This window comes from Onychostruthus taczanowskii, unplaced genomic scaffold, assembly GCF_017590055.1.
Source record: "Onychostruthus taczanowskii isolate IOZ18803 unplaced genomic scaffold, ASM1759005v1 scaffold5, whole genome shotgun sequence".
Taxonomy (NCBI): Eukaryota; Metazoa; Chordata; class Aves; order Passeriformes; family Passeridae; genus Onychostruthus; species Onychostruthus taczanowskii.
Window position 1 is genome coordinate 12,482,247 of NW_024502568.1, and position 25,802 is coordinate 12,508,048.

General features: G+C 36.1%; 1 protein-coding gene across 3 annotated transcripts in view; it reads left to right on the forward strand.

Moving 5' to 3' along the window:
* ATRNL1 (attractin like 1) overlaps positions 1-13,271 on the forward strand; it is a 431,595-nt gene extending 418,324 nt beyond the window's left edge. For all 3 annotated transcript variants that reach the window (XM_041415479.1, XM_041415481.1, XM_041415480.1), the window contains one exon: positions 11,249-13,271. In XM_041415479.1, coding sequence (XP_041271413.1) covers positions 11,249-11,373 — 125 coding nt within the window. In that variant the 3' untranslated portion in view covers positions 11,374-13,271. The remainder of the gene's footprint in view (positions 1-11,248) is intronic.
* Positions 13,272-25,802: the final 12,531 nt, after the last annotated feature.

Below are 25,802 nucleotides of genomic sequence, written 5' to 3' on the forward strand. Positions count from 1 at the left end.
TTACACTAGTACAATGCAAAGAGATGAAAGAAAGTAGAAAGGAATTATAGTCTTAGTAGCTAACATCAGATTCACAAAGAAAATCCCTGATTATTGGAAGTCTATATACTAAATACTTTGTAAAGGCAGTTGAATGGTGCTGACTGAAGCTCAACAGGAAAAAAAAGCAGCAAAACTAAGAATGGAAAATGAAGGGCTATTTGGAAGGAAGGCATTGGAAAGTAGTGTGGGAAAAAGCCAGACCTATATATGCCTCTTGTTGTATTGTCCAGACCAGACTGAACAAACAAAAATCAACTCTCAGGGTCACACATCTGGACACGAACCTTACAGAGGTTTATATAAATCCCTCTTGAGTCTGGCTCTTCCTCTTTTGGGGGATAATACCTTATAATTCTGAACTTCACACATTTCAAGTCCCATTCCCACCACAGCTTTTGTTTTCCTCTCACCTTTTAAGACAGATGTCATAAAATGTGGTGTTCCACCTTTTAGAAAAAAAAGTAGTTTGCCAATGATTACCTGCTATTTTCAGTTTTTGCATCCAAAATTGCAGCAAGCTTTTAGTGAACTAATCCTAAGCATGAACCATGATTTTCACTGTCACCTTTTTTCCTATTCTTTATGAAAATCAATGTTTTCTTATGGCTTCTTCAGTCTCAAGTGTATGGTGTCTAATGGTATTGCTTTATAGTTTTATATTACCTCTTTATAACTTAGGATAATTATTTATAGTGGCAAATCATACTGCAGCAGACTGTAGGAAACAGAATGGTGTATTGCACAGCAAAGGGAGAGCAGATCCATGGTTTATTATGTTATTATGTTGTAGAAGGCACTTCAGGGGCTACAGAAGAAAGTTTCTCAAATTGTGTCAGATCTCAGAAGCTGGGAAATACAAAACAGATTTCATTCAAAACACTCTTGGATCATTATCACTGTATATATAGCCATTAAAGTCTAATTGAAATGTAGAAAATCAGGAAATAAGAGAACCAAAGCTAACTTTTTCACATGTGATCAAAAAACATATGGGAAAAAAATAGAGTGGGAAAAAGGTCAGCAGTTAAATAGCAAATAGAGGCCTCAATGCAATTTTTGCTTTTAAAAAAACAGATGGGAGATTTAGCACAATTGCAGCAAGGGAGTTCTAATGTCCTGCTGAAGGTTCGTTTCTCCTTCATCACATAGTAAAAGCTTTTTTAAAAATGCTTAAATGAAAACTAGCTCCTAATCACATCCTGGAAACACAAAGACAGCATGATGCTCTGTACAGCACAGCTATTTTTGATGAAAATTTTGGGAACAATGTACAGAATTGCTCCGAATTTTGCCTGTTGTCTAAAAGAACCATCCTGACATTGGAAAACTCCAAGCTCTATGTATCTTTTACCACATCTTCTTGTCCATGGTTTCATTTCAGCCATTTTTTGCTCACGTGAATATTGATGAGAATGGGCTGCTGCAGTAGATCTTTAGTGTCAGAAAGTGTACTTTCATTGAGGGCATCTTCAGGGAAATGACATTGATGAGAAATGGACTTTGTGAGATTTTCTTGACTGCATCTTTCACTTGGTTTCTGCCTTTTTAAGTAGCAAGTCCTGTTCAATAGTCCATGAGTTAGAGATCTTAATTTTTTGTATTAAAAGGAGGTGTGCAAATCCGGCTGAGATTTATGCCAAATGAGATCCCAAGAGGAATATATCATAGCTCCTGTGTTTCTGAAGGATGGTGATCCTAACAGGAGAAATTTGGAATCTCAAATTGGTGTGCCAGCAGAATATTTCTCATTTGTTTTAAGTGGCAAAAGTTATAGTTTGGTAATCTTTTTTACAAGAATTGTTGGGGGGTTGGTGTTGTGGGTTCGTTTTTTTCAAAAATTGTATTGATTTAATGGGTGAATGAGACAATGAGTGCTACTTTTTGGATTGGGAATACACAGAGAGGTAGGTGGCAAGCTGTGGCTGTGGACTATCAGTTTTCCAGTGCTTCCTCTCCAAACTAGGACACATGCCTAGGACATATACTATAATAATTTACAGTGATATGCAGCCATTGTATTACTATCTCTCAGTTTCAGGCATTTGCTGTATCTGAATGTGTCACACAAGTAGGAACAGTGCTCTTCTACTATCATTTTACTGATATTTATCTATATTGACTGCTCAGGACCAAGTAAGTGTATGTAATGAAGTGTATAAAATGGAAACCTATTTCCATACAATTTGACAGGTCTAAGTGTGTAATTTTGCCTGTTATAGTCAGAACATGGTGCTTTCAATGTAAAATAGAAGATTCAGTAAAGAATAAATGAGTAGCTGTGTAGCTTGCTTGTCTATACTGGAAGCCCATTCAGAATTATTCTCTTTCAGTGCAGACCATAATTGTGATAGGGCTTTTTGTACAAAGTGTTTGAGGGTTAAAATGTTTATTTTATGATGTGAGCTTTTCAGCCTTTTACCAAAAATCAATTTTCTATGCATGTTGATGCTAGATTTGCTAATGGAGCCACCCTAATACTGACAGAAGTGAATTTGTGACTTTATCTTTCTTTTTTTCTTTTTCTCTTCTTTTTCACTGTTCTCAAACTTTAATATTACTGAAACTACAAATAACCTTGTTAGAGATCCTGAGGACCCTGAAGTTGTTGCTTTAATGCTATTCAAAATATGGTTCAACATTCTCAGCACACTTTCTGTCCCCTTGACTTAATTCTGTGTTTCCCACCCAAGACCATTTGTTTTGTCAGTGACTCCTGGCTATGTACTGGGGATGTTCTAAATGTCTAATTGGACATCAGCAGAATACTGAAAAACTGGCATTGCTATTTGGGCTGAAACAAATTTATATCAGAACAGTGGTTAGCGTGATACATTGCACCAGAATGTTGGAAATAGAAAACAAGCCCAGTACTTCATACACCTTCGAAAGCAAAACTTTAAAATGAGAATTCTCTATGGAAAAGCACTGCAGATATCATGCCTACTGCTGATTAAGCTGTAATCCTGTTGAATTTCTGGGGAACTACAATAATTTCTTTGCATGAACATATTCAGAACTTTCTGGTTTAAATAAAATTTTTGACAAGGGAAAAAAAGCTTTGCACCTGCAACATAAAGGGTGCAAGAGAGAGAAGAAGGATCTTAGAGGATTATTGTTCTAATCTTCTTCCTTAAAAGTAAATGGTAATGTAAGTAGTATTGTTTTATCTCCAGTGTGGGCAGAATTGGCCCCTTTTGGGCCCTTAAACCTATTGTCTTTAAGGTGGTGTGTTTTGTCTTGAGGAGGAGAGTAGTAAAGCTGGAAATCTGACAGTGTGTGTTATCACCCAGATGGAACATTAGGGAGGTATTCATAAAAACTGAATTTCACCTGGTGAGGTTTATCACCCCAGATTTCCTCTACAGACAGAAAGAGATCTGCTTTAAATCACCCCCTGCCAGAAAGGCCCCTCTGGAGGGAAGCAAACCCCAGTGACTACTGCTGCCTTTCCTCCTTCTGAGTGTTCTCCTGATTGCTCAGTTGTGTTCCAAGCTGCTCTGTTTCCCAGATACTCACACACAGATATTCACACACACACAGATATTCTGATTACTGAATGGCATGAAATATAATTCAGCCTTGCAATAATGGCCAATCACACTCTGTTTATATGCATGATAAATCTCTGTCCCACAGGTGTTCATCCCTCTCATGATGTATAGTAAGGCTTTAACTTTCATCACGGTGGTTAAAGCATCCAAATGCATGAATGGATTTGGGTAAAGAGCTTTTACAATGTTGTAAGTCAAGCTCACCATTTTTTACAGCTTTCATATCTTCATTTTGCTCTGATTTGCACCCATGGTCCAAGTAAAAAGAGTTTGCTGCAGATAGAGACAAAGAGTAAAATGATGCTGTACAGGCAACCTGAGTGTGCCAGGCTGGAGGAGACTTTTGCAATCCAGACATGTCTAATTACTATAGAAGGGTTCATAAACTAACCCCACCTGGGCCATAACTGTGATACTGCTTTCTAAAAAAAACTATTATGATTTTGTTTGTATTAAACCAGGTATTGCTAAAAGTAAGTGAAAATAGAGCTTCTTCAATACTCCAAGTAGACTTTTTTCTCTTCTGCAGAAATAGGTTGACAAGACCAAATTAGATTCTGGCATGATTAATGCATCTCACCAAATTCTTGCAGAGTAGCAAATTAGTTTATAGTGATTTTCTTGAAAACAAATTAAACGGCTGCACAACATCACAAGAATAGAGATGTTTTTCATAGCATATGGATAAATGATTCAATGGAAGTGAGATGTAATCAAACTGAAAATGTAATCCAAATGTTTCAAATATTACTGTCCATTGTAGAAAGATGTGTAATTACTTGCATTTTAATGCATGATGTGTAACATACAGTGGCAGAGCAGCAAGGAATTAATCTGCATGAGATTTGCACATATTCTAAGTAGATTATTCCTTTTTCGGTGTTTTTATTATCATTCCATTAAAAACAATGTGACAAGAAGATTTGACCTCAGGTTGCAGCAGGGGAGGTTTAGCCTGGCTATTAGGAAACACTTCTTCACCAAAAGGGTTGGAACAGCCTTCCCAGGGAAGTGATGGAAGCACCGTTGCTGGAGGTGTTTAAAAGACAGGTGAATGTGGCACTCAGGGACATGTTTTATTGGTGGGCTTTGCAGTGTTAATGGTTGGACCCCTGTGACCTTAAGGGTCTTGTCCAGCCTAAACAATTTAATGGTTCTATGGTTCTTGTGTTCCAGGAGGGCTTGAGCTGAGAAAACGGGGTGGGAGAGAGAAGCTCCAGTGAATCAATGTTAGATTGCCCCATTCCATTTCTGTAGTCTCCAGCTCCCCACTGGGTCCACTTCCCCAGGACACTGTTTGAAACATCCCAGAGTGCATTGTCACCTTCCCTTTGTCCGTATCCAGAGAGGCCAAACAACCCATGCTGGCTCTCAGTCACGGGCAGGCTGGATAGTTGAAAAGCACCAGATGTTGTACAGACCTGGATTTCAGACCAAACTACGGATATCTCACTCTGAAAGGGAAGGAGAACTGCCTGACTGCATAAAAAAAAAAGAAAAAAAAAAGAAAAAAAAAATCCCTACTGCCCCTGTGGAATGCAAATATTTCACACAAATATGTAGGGCCATTTCCTTTTCACAATGAGAAAATTTGGGAAAGGGTGAACATTTCTTCTAAGAGCCTTTATTGTATAGTCTGCATTTCCCACAAAGTGACAGCAGGTAATTTATAAGTCTATTCTGGGAATAAGAATTTCTTAGTCCCTTATAGATAGCCCTTTTTACTAAATAGCAAAGGTGTAATAAAAAGGAGCATGACATCTTCTTTCTACTAGTGTGTGGCTATTTAATTCCACACTATCATTACTTAGTTTATTATTGTTATGGTTTAAGCTCTGTCTCATATTTTACTTATTTAATTAAGTTATATGCAAAAGAAAAGGAAAACATACCTCCTGGCCTCTTGGCTGTCTTCCCATCTTGCAAAAATTATCACTGAAAAAAAAAAATGATGGGGTTACTTGCCCAAAGTAATTTCCTAGTTAGTTTAGTTTGCTTAATATATCTTTCCAAAAGTAAGAGCGGTGTCAACGTAAAATACACATTCATGCACCAAACAGGAAGAGAAGCCCATAAAAAGACTGTGAATTTGAGGTGCTGTCAGCTTGTCCTTTTAAAAATAATCTAATTCAAATAAAAAAAACATTCAATGTGACAGGGTATGAAGACACTTATTGTTCTTGGCAGATGCTTATGATTATTTTTCTCTGTGACTAAGTCTGCGATCTCTGGATACTGTCTAGGCACACCTGCCAGATCAGGAAACTCGGATACACATGAAGGATTTTTCTATTTTCTGACTTTGAAATGAACTTAGATCTGTTGTGTTCTTCTAGCCATATACAGTCTTGAACTTCAGATGACTCTTAATTTTTCTCCTGGAAAGTACTCGAGTATCAGGTTTGTTCTTGCTTAGGAGGGGGCTTTGTGCACCACGTTTTTAAATACCTAATTTTGTTCTGGTTCTGTTTTATGTGCCTTTTGGATATCTCCCAGCATGACTTGATCCATAGCAGAGGAGTATGCAGCACAAAGAACAGGCTGCCCTTTTCAGTCATGAAAATGAAGCCTGAGTTGGTCTGCTTGGAGACAGTTTGGTTGAGAACACAGGAACAACCAGAAAATCGTGAAACTATTGCTAAACAACTAAATTGAATATGACTATTTCTAGCACAGTATCTCACAGAAAGTGAGAGGATTTCTTCCATGGGTACTCAGAAACACTGCCTAGTAACAATCTTCTAGAGTGTTATGCTCCTTCTAAAATGCTATGTTCCCCCAGTATTACAGACATTATAATGAACTTTTTTTTTCTATGAAGAATAAATGTGTGCATTCCATGAACATGATGGTCAATGTGATCTTTTTCTTCAAATTAGGAAGTAGGTAATACAAAACTTCATTATTAACTGGGGGGATTGTATATAATTTGTGTGTGTGTGTGTATATATATATATATACATATATAAAATTGTTACATAATGGCATATTTATGTTACATTATTACATAATTTTGGTATATCTATATATATATGCATATAACATTAATTCACATATGATATACACAGTGTATTTTTCAAACAGTATTTTTATAGTCTTGAAATATTGGTAAATGGCAAAATTCATTACAATTCCCTACATTATAACTGATAGTTTTATTGATGAACATTAAACTGCCTCCACTGGCTTCACTGTGTGCTATGGTGACTTTCATGAGGCATCACAGTCTGTGATTCTCATCACTTAGTGCGTCTTCAAACAGCTCATGTCCATTTCTACAGACTTCCATGGGCAATAAGTCTTCCACAATGGCAATATTTTGAGCAAGAGATCCTTTATGATAAAAGGAGTCTGTCCAGTATGGGGTGAGCATGTAGAGTAATGCCACTTTTTAAAGACTTAACAGATGAAAGGAACACAAAGACTTGTGGGCACTGAAGAGTGAAGCTGTGACTTTAATAATATAGTATTTACCCAGTCTTTTCTGTTTAAGTCTCTCTGTATGGCAGCTGGCATTTTATTTTTGTTGCTTAAAGTCACCTTAAACAATGACTATAATTTTGGTTGAAATGTCAAACAAATCTAATTGATCTACCTGACTCGTAGTTATTTTATTGTCTTCAGGTTTCTGAATGCTCTGATTCTGCATAACAATGACGTGTAGAAATTTAATCAAATGAAGACATCTATCCAAATGTTATGTCTGAATAATGCATATTCAAATTGAAATGAAACATTTCCAGTTACCTGCCTAATCTGAGGTCATTCTTTGTTACCTTACTTTTAACAAAAGAGATAGTAAGAATTCCATGCATTTCTCATTAAAATGAACAATAGAGGAGGAAAAAAATGTTTTAAATATGCACACCATTATGTAAGACTATTTTTTATAATGTAGGGCTTTTTTTCTACTTTCAGAGATAGTGTAGCCTTACATCAGTTCAAATGTAGTTGTATACAATCAGAGGAAAAATGTTTAAACATCCCAGCATGGGTATTTCCATTTAAATCTGATTACAGTGAAATAAAACTGTAGCTATTAAAGGTTTAGAAGAACTACAAATACAAGCAGTAAAAGAAGACAGTTAGTAAATGAGGTAGTAAAACATTTCAGCAGGGCAAACAGTTTATAGCACTCAGCCTTCCTGTAGCAGACTGTGCTATTCACCACAGACCCGTGCACTGTTCCCCGAACTGCACTTAAACCTGCAATTAACCTTTCACGCCTAATGAAGCTGTTTTGCTGCAAAATTAAAATATATAGTACTGCCTGTTTTTACAGAGACTGGGAGGAGAGCATCTCAGAATGAATTACTTTTTCAGATGCTCTTGTTTGAGTGCAGGATTACAGGGCTGTTTGTATATAAACTGTGAATGTGCTGTTCAAGGTAATCTCATTTGATTTGCTGTATTTTATCCCTCTACTTATTAATAGTTTTGCACTATTGTAAGAAAAAAAAAAAAAAAAAAAGGAAAAAATTCACACCCCAGTAATTTTATCATTAGAGACTTCCTGAGAATAAACTGTTACCATTTAACTTCCATTAGGAAAGACAATAGTTCTGCTAAAGATAACCAAGTTCATATTGCTTCCTCTGGTGTTTTCCTCATTGTGGATGCAATTATCTCTTACAAAAATATACTTTCCACTTACAATTTGACTGGGCTTACTTCTTAATGACTTGTACATGCATATCCTTAAAACAAGCTAGAGATTGTTGAGCTGCATAAAACTAGGTCAGGTTATTTCTATAACAATTTGTAGAAAAACAAACTCAATTTTAAAATAGTGCTAGTTCTGCCACTAAGATTGAATTTAGAGAAATTAGAGGTGACCTGTTGAGTGTCCATGTGGGATCCTTACTGATTCCACTGTTCCTTTCTACCATGCTGCTCAAGAGTCAGAAGCAACCAGAGACCATGTGCTGATTTGGAAAATACCAGTTTGGATGTTAGGTAGAATACTTAAACAGCAGCATTCAGAGACAGCGGGTAAATGTAATAACTTAGGAGTTGAGATAACACATCTAGAGCACTGTACAATTTACAGTTCCAACTTCAATGACTGTAAATGTATTCATATTTATTATTTAGATAAAAAACCTGTAACATCAAGGGAATGTTTTGGTTTTGGTGGGGTTTTTTTTAATGAATATTTAAGCCACAGCATTTCTTCTGGTTTATTTTGATGTAAATTCTCCTTGCTCGAAGTGTCTGTGCACAAGCTTGACTTGGTAAATGAAATTCCTTTAGACTGCCAGTCTGAAATAATGAATTGTTCCCCTAGTTAATTGTATTGCTTTGATAACAAGGAACTATGCTGGGCGTAGAGAACATAATAAATGAATTTCATCAGATGATTGGTGTGATGTTTTGAAAAATGATCTTCTGTAGTGACCTGATTTTAACGTAATTCTATCAACATGCCAGTACATTCCAGTATGGAGTGTTAGACCTAAGGATTCCTTTTTGTTAGAACTAGTTGTTCTAGTAAGTGAGATTAGCTTAATACATCCAAATATATTTTAAAATAGCTTATTAAATTAAAAAAATCTCTTTACTAATAATACTCCTTCTGTTTAGCATAGTCCCTAAGCCTAGCTGTTGTAGATGGGATGAGATGTAAGCAATCATCAGAATGTTATTTAGGTTTTATCCCTGAATTTTATCCCTGCTAATACCTAAGTTTATTGCTTAAACTTTAAAGGTGCCTCAAAGATTTCAACAATTTAATTTGTCAAAGTCCAATTTTAAGCATCACTGCCTCATGCCACAAAATATTTGTGTATGTGAGAAAAAACAACTTGATTAATCTTGGCTCTTACATATCCTGAAATGTATCAATGATAATTGTACTTAGCGTTTTACAGTGTCCTGCATTTTTAAAATCTGGATGTGTATTAATTACTTCTTGTAACTTTTTTGAAATTTAAGAAAGGTAGTGTTACCAGTGTGCAATAGCATAGAATTTTCAAGATACTGGAAACCTGAACTAAATCTATATATAATATATCTTATATTATGAAAGAAGACTGTAGCAACACTTGTTAGTGAAAAACAATTTTTGCACAGTTTCTTAGTAGCTAAGAGCTGTAATGAGGGATTGCATGAAAAGTATTGCAAAATTGGAATCTGTGTAATAGATAAATGGAGTTTGATATTGGTTTGAGATAAGAAATAGAGACTGCCTGTTAAACATGGTGAAAAGTGTTTTCAAAGGTTTCCTTGGAGAGTGATAGAGTTATTGGTTGGAGAATGAAAAGTTTTGGGCCGCATGGAGAACCAGCACCATCCTTACCTACATTTTGGGTAGATGTGGTTTTTGTGGTTTGTTTGCAGTAAAAAGTATAAATTATGTGAATACGCCTAATCCATTTGATTGCAATGTCACCTGTGTGAATTTAAAAGGCTAGAACTACCCTGTATTAAGTGGATTGTTAATCTCAGCATTTTAGAAGTAATTAATTTCTAGAAAGGATGCAGTAGCAAGGAAATGGAAGAGTAAATTCTTAAAATATTAGCTTCTTAGGTGTGGAAGGGAAGTTGAATGAGGAGTGGCTGAGGTCACTTGGTCTGTTCAGCCTGGAGGAGAGGAGAGTGAGGGGAGACCTCAGTGCAGCTCCACCTTCCTCATGAGGGGAAGAGCAGGGTCAGACACTGATCTCTGCTCTGTGCTGGTCAGTGACAGGATCCAAAGGAACAGCGTGCAGTTGTGTCAGGAGAAATTTGGGTTGGATATTAGAACAAAATCACTTCATCTAGAGGGTGGTTGGCACTGGAACAGGCTCCCCAGGGCAGTGGTCACAGCACTGACGGAGTTCAAGAAGGACATGAGCAATGCACGTGGTGGGGTTCCTGCTACTGTCCTGTTCAGGGCCAGAAGCAGGACTTGGTGGTCCTTGTGGGTCCTTTCCAACTCAGAATATTCTGTGTTTCTATGATTCCTAAGCATGCTGGTCTATTACCTTGGCAATACCCTGTTAAGATTACAACAGGTCATGAAATATCAACAAATTAACCAGAATCCAGACCAGAAGAGTTTTGGTGAGTTGAAGACATTTAGAATTTACCCAGGCCGTCATGGTTCACTACTTCTTTAAAGATCTGTGCTTTCTAGAAAGATATTTTTGTGTTAAATCTTAACCTCTGGATATTCTGATATTCCCCAATTAAAGAGTCTTTTTTTTTAATTTTTTTTTTTTTTTTTTTTGCAAAAGCATATATTCAGGGGTACAATGTTACCCTAGATGCAGTTTCTGTTTCTCTCTTATTTTCTGATTTGATTATTTTATCCATTTCTAAATGCAATGCACATACATTTAATATGAGAACATTCATGTCTGAAAGCTTCTGGTCCACTTAACCATGAAAATGGTCATAATATCACACAGCAAATCAGTAAGAGACTCAAATGGAGCTCAGTTCTCCTTATTTCCAGTCTGGTATCTTAACTGCATTTTTTTCCTTCCACTGTCTCTTCACTGTTACCAAGTGGCATTTAAGAAAGTGAGAACTTGTTATCTGACTTTGAAATTAAACTGATCACTTCTGGGAAAGTACATAAACTTGCCTTGAAAGAAACCATCACGCTGCTCTGGAATTCTTCTCAGGAAAGCTGAGCATTAAATTTTGTTTTTCTTTTATTTATCTTACAGGTCTTGCAATTGCAAGTGCTCTGATAGACATTTCACAACAGAAGCCTGCGGACTGTAAAGATAAGAGCTCAGGAGTCAGAAATCGAAAACATCACCTTTCAACACGTCAAGGAACTTGTGTCTGAGAGTCAAAAACTACAATTGTATATTCTGTAATGTTTTCTTTTTAAATGGCTTCCATTGAAAGCTATACTACAGCCTCAGTTTTTATGGAGGCAAATCTATGGGTGAACACATGAGGTACTGTGCTCTGTTATAGCCACACAGCCTGCTATCCCCCAGTTGTGGTAGGTATGAGTATGCTTGATGAGCTTTAATAAAGAGTGGATCCTGGTATCAACAAAATACAAAATCAAATACCGAGTATTCTTAATCCTGAACATATCAGAGCAGGGAAAATCCTTGGACAGGACTAGGAGAAACTTCACATTTTTTTGTAATGAAGAAACAAATTGTATAATTGAAAACTGAGCAAATTCCAAGAAGCTAAAGGAAATTTTTTTATAGCTTAATGTAACAATGGGAATTGTACAGTTCTTTCCTTGTAATTGGCATTAAGATTTCTTTCCAGCAAGCAGGAACTAAAGAGAATTATTTGGATTTAGGTGTTTTTTATCATTGTCCAGAAGAGGTAGGCAGCTTTTGAATTCAGCAAAGGTGTATCCCAACAATACCACATGTAATATTTGAAAGATAATTCTATTTAATAGTATGACTTGAGCATTTAATTATTATTTTTCTTTACACTGGAAAAAACCTCATAAACATAATTTGGGCTGCAGAAGAGTGATGGGTGGGCTTTCTTTTCTGTACCTCAGAGTTTGTCCTGAATTAGAGATATTTTACAAAGAGGATCCTCCATGCCAGGTAAATGATCAGCAAAATTAATTGAGCATGGAAAAGCTGCTTTACAATATTTTTTCCCCAAGAGAGTCTCCAAGACTGCAAATCTAAGGAAAGTTGAACGTGCTGTTATTCAACCTGCTCCCTTTTCAATATTGAAATTTGCTAGTATCTATATATTGTCCTGACCTGTAAGCAGAAGAGATTAATCCCAGTCAGCACTTTGGCTCTTGTTTTTATAATAAAGTATGGACATTTTTATTCCTTACAACTGCTGAACTTCATCTCATTGTCACTTTAGCACCTGTTAAGGAATTATGCTATATAAATAAATGTTTAAAAATCCATCTTGCTTCTAGGATTGGCTGTCAAATCCCACAACCAGTACAGAACCTCACACAATCAGTACTCAAGAACAAAAAGCAGATGAAAGAATTTCCTTTGTGAAGGACTTTAGTCCTTGGGGAGCTCAGTAGCTACAGGATAACCTGGCAACCAGCTTTAATGGCCCTTGGTCTTTTCATTTACTCAAAATTCATGAACATAGAAAAGAGTAAGAGAATGCTAAGGGGCAGGTAGCAGATGTATCATATTCTCATTTATGCATTGCACACTGACAGAGTGTAATATGAAACCAGTAGTTTTGTACGAGCTTGTTGAAAGTATAGTTTCTCAACTCCAAATTTGCCACCATCCTAGTACAGGAGAGTGATACAGAGGTATAAATGTCTCATGTAATGATAGACTTTTGGTACATATGAAAGATATAAAAAGATGATTGATGTTTACTACTTTATCTGTATTTTTTATGTTCTTTTTATTTCAGAAAGATGATGACATTTTACTGTTTATAGTTGACTACATAGTTACTTGCATGCCATGGTGGTGCAGTAGCAGTAATAAAGCCCTGTTGTGAGTTGTGTTTATTTCCTAAAGCCATTCATACATAGAAGTACTCAGCTTAATTTGGATGAGGACTAAATGTAAAAATAATTATTAAAAAGGAACAATTGTACAGTATGTAGTTATATCTTATACAGGAGTATTAGGTTGCATCTAACCATGACTGCTCTATTGTTTTGATAAATTATGCACTTATGAATTATGGTATAATTATTTCTTATACTGGCATGATTGTTTCAGTATTTTCATATCTTAAAATAAGATTATTATCTTAAAATAATACCATCTTGTGACTTTTATTGCCTATTCTGACCTCATATAACCCAAAACTTTAAAAATTCATTTTTAAAGGTTCTGTTGGGAACTTTGAACCAGTGCTACTTAGCCTAGTGAAAAAAATGTCCTTTGAAAACAGCCCTTTCTGCCAGTTTTAAAGTTAATCTGTTCAAGTGAATATAAACTGATGGGACTGGTTCACATGATGCATATACACTTAGGAAAAAGAAAGAGTCACTTGTCTGGAATATAGTCCAAACTCTGTGTTATCCTCAATCTGAGCATTTCACATAAGAAATATACAGTGTGTTTTGTGAATGTACTGCAAACTCCATCCACAGAAAGACCATCCAGTCCTCTAGGAGAGCTTTGGCTGTGCTCACTCATACAGGATTGTATTCTTCTGTATCTCAACCAGAGTTTGAAAAATACTTGAAAATCAGGTGTTAGTTTTAAAGGGATTAAAATATTTTATTGCGACACTGAAGGTAGGCAAATAGCGATCAGCCATTTTCCTGTGTTTTCAGGTAAAAATGTTATTTTACTGTACAAGAAAAGCATGTTTGTCATGGGATCATTCAGCATTTCCCTTCACTCTGAGAATTTTTATTTTGAAGTGTCTTTCTACTCCCAGGATCCCTGATTGCATGCAAATTAGTAAATTCATATAATAATGAAGTAAATAAAAAATACTTATATAATGGCCACACTTAAAAACAAGAAGTTTGCAAACGCATACCAAAGCTTTCTTTTTGGAAGGTATAAATAGCATAAATGTCTGATAACTACATTTTGCTAGTTGTTGACAAGTGCAAACTTTTTGGTAACGACCACTGTACATCAGATGAGATGTTTTATGAACGGTCCCATTATGATTGTGTCAAGAAAAGGCCATATTTTTTTTAAATCCTCTTGTCCAATTTAACTTTGGAACCCTTTCTTAGAGTCAGAAAATGTTGAATGGCCTGTTTTGCTCTTAATGTGATTTATATTGGATAAAAAATAAATAAATGCTGTTCTGGTAAGTAAGGCCCAGTGAAGTTCTGATTGTCAGGATTCAACCTCCCCCTCCTCAGTCTGTGGATTCTGCTGAGGGATATCCAGCAGCCACAAATTACTGTTCCAAATATGACATAGCCTGTCCATGGTAACATGGGTTTAGTACTTCAGTTCTTCTTTGTATTTCTATATTTATATAAAATCCTGAAACTACTTCAGTTGAATTTGCACACTTCAGAATATTTGCTTCCATTCATTACATTCCTATGAAATGTAATGAAATGTTTGTTCACCTGTACAAAAAAATAAAAAAAATAAAAAAGGTTATCAGTATGCTGCCACTATTAAAATTATTTAATAAAAAAGGTCACATTTTTGACATGTTAAGGCATGAATATACCATTAAGGAACATTCAAATTCATCTGATTTGAGAATTTTTTTCATAGCTGACTGCTCTTTTTATACATAGAGTTTTCTTTCATCTTCCCAAATTAAAAACATTTTGACAATTTCAGATTGGGGCGTGGAATTTGTTATGTGTAAAATCTGCAGCAATAATTGTTTTCTAAATAATTTAATGTAGAGGCTGGAATCCTGATGGTAAGAATTTTGGTTTGGGATCACTTCAACAGATGTTCAATCTTCATGCATAATAACTTGCCTGGTATTCATATAAATTATAAAATCATCATGTATCTAATTTCATTACCAATTTTTTAAAAATCATCTGAAAGGTTTCTTGACAATAAAGAAAAATTCTCTGTTAAAGGTGATTTATAATCCCTTTTCTTTATAAGCAAAGTTGTCCTGTTCAGAATGTTCAACATTAGTGGGGAAAATTAAATAAATTAACTGTATTTTTCCACTCTCTAAGGTGCAGAATTACCTGAAAAACTCTAGTTTGCTGATACTTATTTCAAATCTAGAATAAAGTATGGAACATCCAAGGCTATTTTAGGTGCTTATAACAAATAACAACAAGCCCAGAGATATCTGCAGGTGGCCAGAACTTCCCATGTACTTCAGTTGTACTTCCTCATAAAATACTAACAACAGAGAAAAAAGATGGCAAAAACGTCCTTGCACAATCTGGGCTTGGATAACTCAGGGCCATACATTGGTGGTTCAGCTTTTCCTTATTTAATGCAATTTTGCTTTCATAAGGATTGTTTATATTGCTATATAACTGCCTATATGGATGGCCACATGTGGCCATTTCCATGGCTGCAGGTATTTCTGATTTGGAAAATCATCATATTGTACATATAGCTGGAATTCTCGTGGCTCTCTGAAATTTATTGTGAGGCTGAAAAGGGACTAATATCACCCCAGGCTTGGTCATGTATGCTGAAACTTGTTTTTTTTTTTTTTGAAACAACATTTCTCTGCCCTTGCTGATATGTTAGAAACTGCCTTTTTCTACAATGAGAAAGCAAGAGTAGAACTGATGGGCAAACCAAACAATTTTTTTTAAAGCATATGTGTGTGTGCCTATATATATATATTTATATAATGGATTATGTAGTTGGTTTCACAGTTGATCTAAATCAGAACATTCTCTGGTTCCTCACATATTCTCACATATTATATTGAATTGTATAAAGGTTAACTTAGTGATTGTTTATGTACATAATAACAGCCCTTTCTACAGAAATAAAATCTTAAGTGTGTTTGTCCTTCTGAGGGATGATATAGAAGTGTGCTTGAAACACTGTATAGAAAATGTTATCAATTATTATCAGTTGTGTGTCAGTATTTTCAGCATGTCCAAGACTGAGTGCAGTAGGTGAGGCAACTCCTGTCCTTTTGTATCCTTCCTTTTCTACTTTATTTTCCTGTAGTAGTTCTTACATGCTTAGATCAGAATCAATAATACAGAAAGATTAATTCTGACAGAATTGCTACTCATTTAATGACAACTGTTTCTCTTTCTATGATATTATCAAAACAATGCTTAGCTATGCTATTTTCCAATTTTAGTAAATGCCTTTTTCTAAAAGGCCTTTCATTGGACAAGAAGCAAGAAGAAAGTAAGATGGAGCTCTTCAAATACACTTCAAGACCTAAGAGATATCAGACACATTCTGCTGAGGGTTTGTGTCTTTTTAACAATTATTCTATGGTCAGAATTTTTACTTTATTATTTTTAATGATTAACATGAAGCAAAATTTATTTTTTCATGTGAAGTCCTGATGGTCTCTTAAGACATTCAGTTGTAAAATATAATTGAGAAAAAATAAACATAGTTTTGGAACACAATGTTTAGGATAACCAGCATGGATATTTTCATGAAAGTACTCTACACAAATTGTCTGTTTCCTAAAGCTTTCTCTCAGACAAGAAATTTGCCAATAGTCCTGCAAGTCTCCTCTTCCCCATCCCTTCCCAAAGCACTAAGAGCCAAATGGTCAGGTATAAAAATCTTTTAAATATATGAATACAGGTAACTTTGTTTCTGCTTCTAAATAGATGGTGGAAGTATGGCCAGGAAAGGTTTCCTAACTGAATACTTAGGCATTATAAAATTAACCTTACTAATAACATGGGAATATTTAAGATTAATTAATTAATGTATTGAGAGTACTCAGAGCTCTTTACTGATCTAAAAATAACAGTCACTAAGAATGCTGAGTGTATTTTAGTTACTGAGTTATTTAGTATCAGGTTCATTTCATAGTGCTGGGTGTTAGGGTTGTATACCACAACTTGAGACAAAATTTTAAAAAACAACAAACCAAATTTGCTGGCAGATATTGAAACTCTGTGACTTTTCATATAACAATGGTCACAGAATTTGTTCTTGATTCTGTTTATCAATGTCATTTTCCTTTTTTTTGGTAAATGTTTTACTAATCTATTCAATTTATTGGTATTTTTTATTATTTGTGCTTATTAGATGTGTGATTTTATATTATTTCTTCTGTTTTTCTTCAAGTAGCCATTTTTCATTCAGCACCTTCTGCTTCCTTTTCAGTTGCCCAGACCATAGGATCCCAAAGGTGCTCCATTATTTTGTCCACTGTAGTCTGAAAATGTCAGTGAATGTAACATTTTGACTATATTGAAGACTATCAGGGATAATGCATTTCCATACCTTAATCCCTCATTTATATTAAATGGGCCAGAGATTTCACACCTTCTTCGTGCTCAATCTTCTTTGCAAACTGTGACTATGCCTGTTAAAAAATTGTGGAGTTTTATGGAGTTTTATGGAGTCTTATGGAGTTTTAAATGCCTCCAGTGTGGCTCAAAGGCCACAATATAGCATCGTAAGATTTCTTAAAATCTTGAAGTGTGTGTGTTCATTCTGAATACGTCTTCAAATACATAATGATTATTTAATACTTGGAAGAATTCTTTTTCCAGAATCCAAATTGGTGTTACTGAAATGCTCCTGCTTTATTAAAACACAAACAAATAAAATCCCCATAAAAACAGCCCCCCAAAAATGTAAACCCTTCTGAGAAAGCTTTTTAGGCTTTCAGAAAAACACAGGCACTCTCTCCACTGGCTTTTACATTGCATTTCTGAAAACCACTTTCCATTGCTCTGAAATTTTTTCAGCTATCTGAAATCAACAGAATTATTCTCTACAGCCTTTGGCTTTGTTTACCTCCTTCTGCTTTTAATAATTTAATGGCAACCCTGTCAACACACAGTGCCAAGTTCTTCCCAAAGGCTTGTAATTGTCTCCTGGATCATCCCTTCAGAGCTGAGCTCCACAAACAGCTCAGGCCCATCCCTTTGTAACTTTCTTATTTGAAAATAAAGGATTTTCATTGTTCATCAGATTGGCAAAAGAATTATGTTCTTTCCTCCAGGTGAAGATTCTGCTCTCTTCTCAGGCATTCATGTTCTTTCTCTGCCCCATCCTCTCCACCATGCCCTCCAAATGTTCTGAAGCAGCTTTGTCTCTTGGCATTTTATTTTGATTCAATCTCATCATGAACCTGATCCAGGTTCTGAAGACATGCAGTCCTTTCCACATTCTGATCCTGATTCCTTTCCAAAATCATTGATTTTGCCTCTTGGGAGTATACTGTTGGTTTCTTCAGCAGTTCTCCTAAAGCATCTCCAGTCATCTTACACTTCATCTGCACACTTCAAATAGAAATATTCCAAAGCTTCAAACCTGTCCTTAGTTGCTACTCAATTTCTCTAATTGCTCAGAATGTGTAAGCTTTACTTGTAGCATTTATGTTTGTCTCTGCTGGGACAAGGCTGTCTCCTGTAGAGACATTTACAGTTTTAATATCCAGCCAGCTTCTCCCATTTTTGGGGCTTTTCTTGTACCATATGCAGTCAAAGTGTTCCATGACCTCAGAGTCCACCCTTTCCTTAGACCTCTCTATTATCTGCCCTCCCAAGATTTAGTCAAGAGTTTTCTAAGAATTTGTTCTGCTTTATAAAGAAAAGACCTTGAATTCCAAGTAATATTGCTTTAATGTGACCCCACTCCTTTAGCCTGCCCAGGTTTTTACAGTCAGCAGAGCTTTAAGAGTCAAATGTGTGTCCAAGGTATTGTTTTATGCCACGGTCCAAGCAATTCTGGCTAGAGCTGGTGTGCTGTAATTGCCTAATTTCTGTGGTGCAATAGATCTGGGGGCTGTTTTCTGCAATATTTGGAGGGTTAGAGGGGAATGTTTGAGAAATCTAAATATTTTAAGCCAGTGATTCATATTACTGTAAAGGTGTTCTTTATTACTTAACCAGATTGCCATTTCATAGGGTTTGCCTCTCACTGTGCCTCTGCCAGTCCCATAAAAAGGAAAACATGCAACTTTATGTTCTCTTCATGACTGAGACACTGAAATTTCTAATGTTAGACTATGTTATCATTTAGTTTATTTAATAAACTAATCAATTTTTCAAAAGAGGCCTTTAAAATTGTGCAGCTTAATGGTACCTCAAAATTGAAGCACTCAGAACTTACCATTTACCTTGTTCAGCCTTCTGTTACAACAAACTAAATTTCTTATAAGAATTACCAACCCACAAGGAGTGCTTTGAGGCTTGGATGGCTTTCACCTGCTTTGCAAAACCGTGTTTTGATGGCAAACAACACAGGAGTGCAAAGTTTCTTTATTTGTGTTCCTGTGACAGTGCAATGTGCAAGCAGTGGTTTTGCTGTCTGGGAATATCCACTTGTTCAGTTTATAGTCTCTAAAAATGAAGGCCAACAGGAAGGGCAGCAGTAGATGTACCCATTAAGATTATAACTTCAACAACAAAACCAGCACCACTAAATTCCAAATAAGTAAAAGTTAAACCAGGGAACAACATCATATTCAGGTTTCTGATTTCTCAGAATCAGAAGGCTCTTAGGATGTGATAGACAGGTGAAGGTCTTTTTCACAGCAGAAGAGACAAAATGAAGTGCTTATCTAACTCATATTTACTCCAAATGGTACATTTGTGCTCACACACAAACACATGCGCATAAATATATATATGGATGTCATCTACAGAAGTATTAGTTTGGCTTAAGGTCAGTGATCTTGCTTGCAAATATGTAAAATGTCTCTCTGCATAAAGAGTGTGGTGTCTTCTAGAGGCTTCAGGAGTTTTCCAACTTTCTAGTTTTACATCAAATAGCTAAAAGGAGGTTGTGCTTTATGGGTGGATACTATCTTTATCAAGGAGAAGAATGAGCCTCAGTGAAATCTCTGAGACTTTCAGGCTTCCAGTTGAACAGAAATTTCATGGCTATGGACTGAAAAAGGTAAGGTGGTTTTAGTGTAAGTGGCTGGATGTGCCACCCCTGCCCCTCAGGTTCTAGACTACTAACAGCAGGATGTGATATTGAGATCAAGTTCTTTACTCAGTCTTAAAATTGCCCTTCTGAGCTATCCATATAAGCAAAAGGCCATTGTGAAATCCAGAGTAATGGCACAGATTTATAGAAACTGGGAGCAAGCCCAAACCTTTCCTGGGGTGTAGGAACTAATTTTTTTAATTTATTCCTATGGTGTTTGTATTTACTGGGATCATCTTATGATCAGCTGCAAATATATTCCATTGCATCAGGGTTTTGTTTCTCTTTACTGTTGGTTTTCCCTTTGACTGTGAGGATACCCCTGGATAGCATCAGTAGTATGGTGCAAATCTCTCCAGCTAATTCTAGGTGAGTTAGTCTGGGTACCAGAAGGGTGGAGCTGCATCAGCACTGTCCTGCACCCCTGCTAATAGCTTGCTGCTCTGCAGAGCTAGTTAGCTCCAGGAGAGAGCACAGGAGCCTGGCACTGGGACAAGCCAGCTTGTTCCCAGTGAGCTCAGGTAGCCCTGCACAGTATTTAATTTTCCTGTCCAGTTTTGAGGTTAGTAGCACTTGCTCAATTAGCTTTAGTGCCAAAGCAATGTAAATAACAGCCCCACTACAGGAGTACACTCAGTGCCATTGAGTGACATTTTCCTGCAGGATTTCTTCTGTGAGCCAGGAAAGCAAAACAAACGTTAAGATATTCATATTAGTAAGTATATTGTGCCCTTAAAAAAGTCAGTTACTCCTTCTCCTGTGAAGGATGGCACTAACTGGCCTGAGTCATAACTTAAAAAAACAACAATCAGAAGAACTATGTCACAAAGAACAAGTGACCAAGGCATAGCAAATAATCCTTAGATTCCTTTTGAGACAGCTTCCATGAATTTTTTTTTTGCCTTTTTCCCCTGCTGTTTCAAAGTACAAAGGTTACCGTCTGCACCTCCATGTCTGACATTTTGTTAGGTGCTTCTGAGTAAAGCACTGCTACTCCAGCTCCAGCTTATTGATACTAATTTGTATCAATAAGGAACAGCTTTCATTCTTTCCCAGTCAATGCTGGAATATGCAAAGCAAATCAAAAGCTATGGTCAACATAATAAATGGAAACATCTATCTCTTCCAGTCAGCCACTGCCTCACTGTGTTTTTTCTCCACTTTAGATAAACAATCTACAATGTGTTTACTGAGGCTTGTACTGATATCCCTCAGTGGTATAGGCAAGTCTACTTTTATTCCAGCAGACACAGAGAATAAGCCCATGGTGCACAGTGCGTGCAAACCCCTTTGAAACCCAAGATTATTTGTTCTCTGACTGTTCTAAGGTAATTAAGGAGCATTGCATGTTTCTCAATTAATGATTCCTCATTCAGCTGGGGATCTTTGATGCTAATTTGTTTTAATCAGGACAGAGACTGCTAAAAAACTAAACAATTCAGTGAAGAGGAACTAGGAATTTTTAATCAAGTGGAAAAGATCTGAATGCTATGAGGGACACATCCATCATAAGTTTTCACTTCTTGTTCATTTAACTTTGTTCTTTCAGGTCTCATAAAATGTTGCGTTAATCAGTGCAAGAAAGTTTGTGAATATGAAGAATGCATGGTGGTTTTTCTTCATCTGATGTGAGCATTTGTGCAAAAATGAGGAGCTGAAATAAGAACCATGATGTTAAAGCACATTCATCATGGTTTTTTAGTTATGCACTGAAGTACAGTTTTCTGTTTTGTCAAACATTATACAGGAAGTTGTCAATCATTGTGGTCTTAATATGCTGGGGAGTCACTGGAAAAAAATATTGGTTTTGTGTGGGATTTGGATGCTCTCCATTTAAATGTTAATTTTTAAATTATTTTGGTATCGTACTACATGCATACATTGGGTAAAATAACCTACTGTAAACTTCTGCCCATGGAATGACTATTTCAAATGCTGCAGCCTATGCTACAGGAAATTATGTGGTTTCTGAGGAGACCATGTATATGCTCGATAAAATAATGTTTTATTCCTAAGTACATATATTTATAGCTTTGAGGCAAAAGCATTTTACAGTTCTGTCTCCTCCAGCTGCTTTTCCATGATAGACTTTGTGTCTCCCATCATGGAAATTCCAATGTGTGTATTCTACTCCTATGGCTTCAACAGAGTGGAGGTGCTCCCAAGCCTGGACTTCCAGAGATCTTTAGCCATGTGATGGAGTTAAAGCTATGAAGGGCGCTTAAATCCAAAAAGTGAATCTTCCTGAACAAGCAGTAATTTAGCAATGGTTCAATTAAAAGTAAATTGTAGGTGCTAACAAATTTTCAGATGTGGAGAAGCATTTAATTGCTTTGAGGTTTTTAGTGCTGAGAAACATTTTTGGATTATTGATTCTTATGTGACCTCCAGCTTCTTCCCTATCACTGCTTTTAATGCATAAAACCTGTTTTGGACTGGTACCTACCTTCTTAGTACCTGTCCACTAACCTCTGAACAGTGCCAAAAACAGGCAGAGAGACAAGAAATCTAACTGGTTTCCTTGCCCTCTTTTTTTTTTTTATGGCTGTGAAAAGTGTGTTTATTTTGTAGCTGAGAAGTTGCAATGAACAGAAGATCCTTCTAATAAATTCCTAATGACCTATCTTAAGGGTGAACTTTAAGTAGTTTACTAACAGCAGGGGTTTGTTTGTTTGTGGATTTTCTTGCAAGCAGGCTTAAATATATAACAGTTTAAGGTAGAATTCTATATGTTAAATGATTCCCATAGAAATGGAAGCACAGCCACTGAAGAGTTGCCTTACAGAAGATGGCTTTTTTCACCAAAAGCTGTCTGTACACTGTGAAACACAGTTCAGATGTTTGAACTTATGCTAATTGAAAGATCAACATTTTTCTTTCCTCAGTGAATACCCTGCTCTTTTCCTCTTCGAGAAGGCTCTCCCATGTGCAAAAAATGAGCTGTAATTATGCCCAGCTCAAGGCAATCTCAGGATCTAAAATATCCTGCCAACCAGTGTGTTCTCAATCTGCCTTGTTAGTTCACAAAATTGTGCATGTGCCTTTGCTACAGTCTCAAACCTGATAATGTCACATCATTGGGACGGGAAATGTTCTCTGATCTTATCTGAAGTGACACTTGCAATTTCAAGTTTTAGCTTGATGAGATCACGTTGTCAGGGCTCCACGTAAGTGTGATCTTTCCTGATTTGCAATTGTATCTGTTTTGAACGGTCTTTACACTGTTCAAGCAAAAGCCTATGATAATGCATTTTGTCAGATGCAAGGATAATGAAAGAGCAATTTTATGTTTCCCCTTTTAGAAAATCCAATTCATGTGACTAAATTCAGTCAGTTTTCTTAACAGTTCCACCCCATCTGTCTAATGCTGTTTGCACCTGGAAACCCTAGTACCTGCAAAATGTGAGCGTGTCAAGGTAGTTCTCCCCCTTCATAAAATAGATGAGACTTATTACCTTTAAACCTTTATTACTTCCATGAAGCTCTGGGCTATAAAATGGTTTTTCGCACATGTTGGAGTTGTTAAAACATATATTATGCCTTAAGCAAAAATATTTAACATAGTAAAAGCTTGTAAAGTTGAAGAATACTTAAACACCTATGTTGTGTTATTGGCAATAAGAAAGTCTGTGACACTTTAGAGCAGGAGACTCTCAAGTCATATTTCAAATATTTTTATTCATGATAATAATTTTCTTTAGTTGTACATTATATGGGAAGGAAAGAGCTATTACAAATGCTGTATTTCCCCTTTTAGCATATAGATTACTGGCTGAATCCTGTAACACCAAGTAAAAATAGAAGAGGGAAAAAATATTGCATATATCTAATCTGTTAAGATTTCAGGAGTGTGTGAACAAAACTATGGTGTTAAGGTACAAAGGCTTAGATTTCAATCCCTGTTTAAAATACTTTATGACAGGTCCTACATTAATGCAGAGGACTAAGACAAAGAGCAAGTTGTGACCTCTCTTGTAACAGTACCATGGGAGCAGATTGATTTGTCTGCATTGTAGCATGTGGATCGCAGTAACAAGCAAGACAGACCACAGCTATTTGACTAAATTGCTGCGAAGCCAAAAAGGGAAATAATATTTATTTGTCCATTTAAAGTGACAAAAATAGAAGGCAATAAGAATCCAGGGTGTTTGACTTTCTTGGATAATAAGATAAGACTCAGCCTGAAAGGCTGGAGGAGTGGAAATAGAGGAGTTTCTTGGCAAGCAGTTCTGAAATCCATACAAAACCTCTGGCAATTTTTTTTTTTCAACTGATTTTTCTTCCCAAATAGTTGTGTCTGAGCCAGAGGAAACACAGTTTCTAAGAGTTATTCCGATATCACGATAATTTTAGCCCTCCTACTACAAGATTAGATAAATATGCAGTTTTGTTGTATGTCACATAAAAATATATGACCCAGATATATCACTAAAAATTAAACCTAAAGTGTTGCATTTGGACTGACTAATCCTGGACAAATGCTGTTTCTTTAATAATGAACCCAAGCCCCAAATGCATTGTATTGTAAGGGAAGTGACAGTTCTGCCAAACCCCTGCACAAGTTGCAAGATGCAGGCTCATGTGAGATTACTGTGTGCTGTGCTGACTAAGAAAAAGAAAGGACAGAATTAGGTTATTGTGATGCTACCATATATATTAGGCCATTCCTGAGATGAGAGATGCATACGTGGTGCTACCTCTGTGCATCCCTTCCAGAGTGAAAACACTCTCCAAGTTTTGCTTGTATTTTGGGCTCAAGTAGGCAGATGCCTCTCTCTACCCAATAAATAGGATTTTTAAAGTTTTTAAACTGAATGTTACCATGTCACATTCATCACAGAGCTGCTCAGATTAATGCATTTGAAGGAGAAAGCTGTCTTGCATTATTTCTAAGGGACTGGATTTCTTCTAGCTGCACAATGTGGTTTTGTCTTTATTCCCATGATGATATTCAAACTTTATGACTGGGTAGTCTAAAATGTTATTAGATGGCAACAATATCTTGCAATCTATTGTCTGGTCAGCTGGATTTTTATTGTTTAAAATAGCTTAACCTTTCCCTACTATTTTATGGAGTATATTGAGCTCATTCCAAACCATTTTATGCTTTGGCTGAAAGATGTATTTAGTAGATGGATTTCAAAAGTACTCTGGTTGAAAATCTGCATCCTATTGCAGTAATCTGTTCTTGGCCTAATGCTAGTTATTCTTTAGCACTAATCTGGAACAAAATGCAAAATGGCTGCTAGTAAATATTGCAGGTGACATAAAAATTAGTGGAGTGGTAAATAATGACAGAAGAGATCATTTCTGTGTTCTGGATTTGCATCATTTCATAAGGTGAGCTCATCTGAACAATATGCATTTTAATACAGACAAATACAAAGTCATATGCCTGGGAACAAAAAATTCCAGTCACATGTACAGAATAGCAGAAAAGTACCCTTGAAATACAGTGATAGTGATGAAGATTTAGAGTTTGTGATAGGTGGTGTCTGAATGTGAGCTCCCTGTGCAATATAATGGCTGAGAGAAAAACATTAGCTCTGAATGGATAAGCAGTGAATGTCAAGCAGGAGGGAGAGGAGTTCATGGCATGACTGAGATAATTGCTAGCATTCTCTGTCCAGATCTTGTTGTCTCACATGAAGAAAAAAACTGAAGGGAAAAAAAAAAAACAAAGATAAAAGGTTCAGCGAGGAACAAAGGAATGATTCTAAGCCTGTGGAAAAGAAAATCCAATAACTTGTGATTTAAGAAAATTAATCTATCCAAT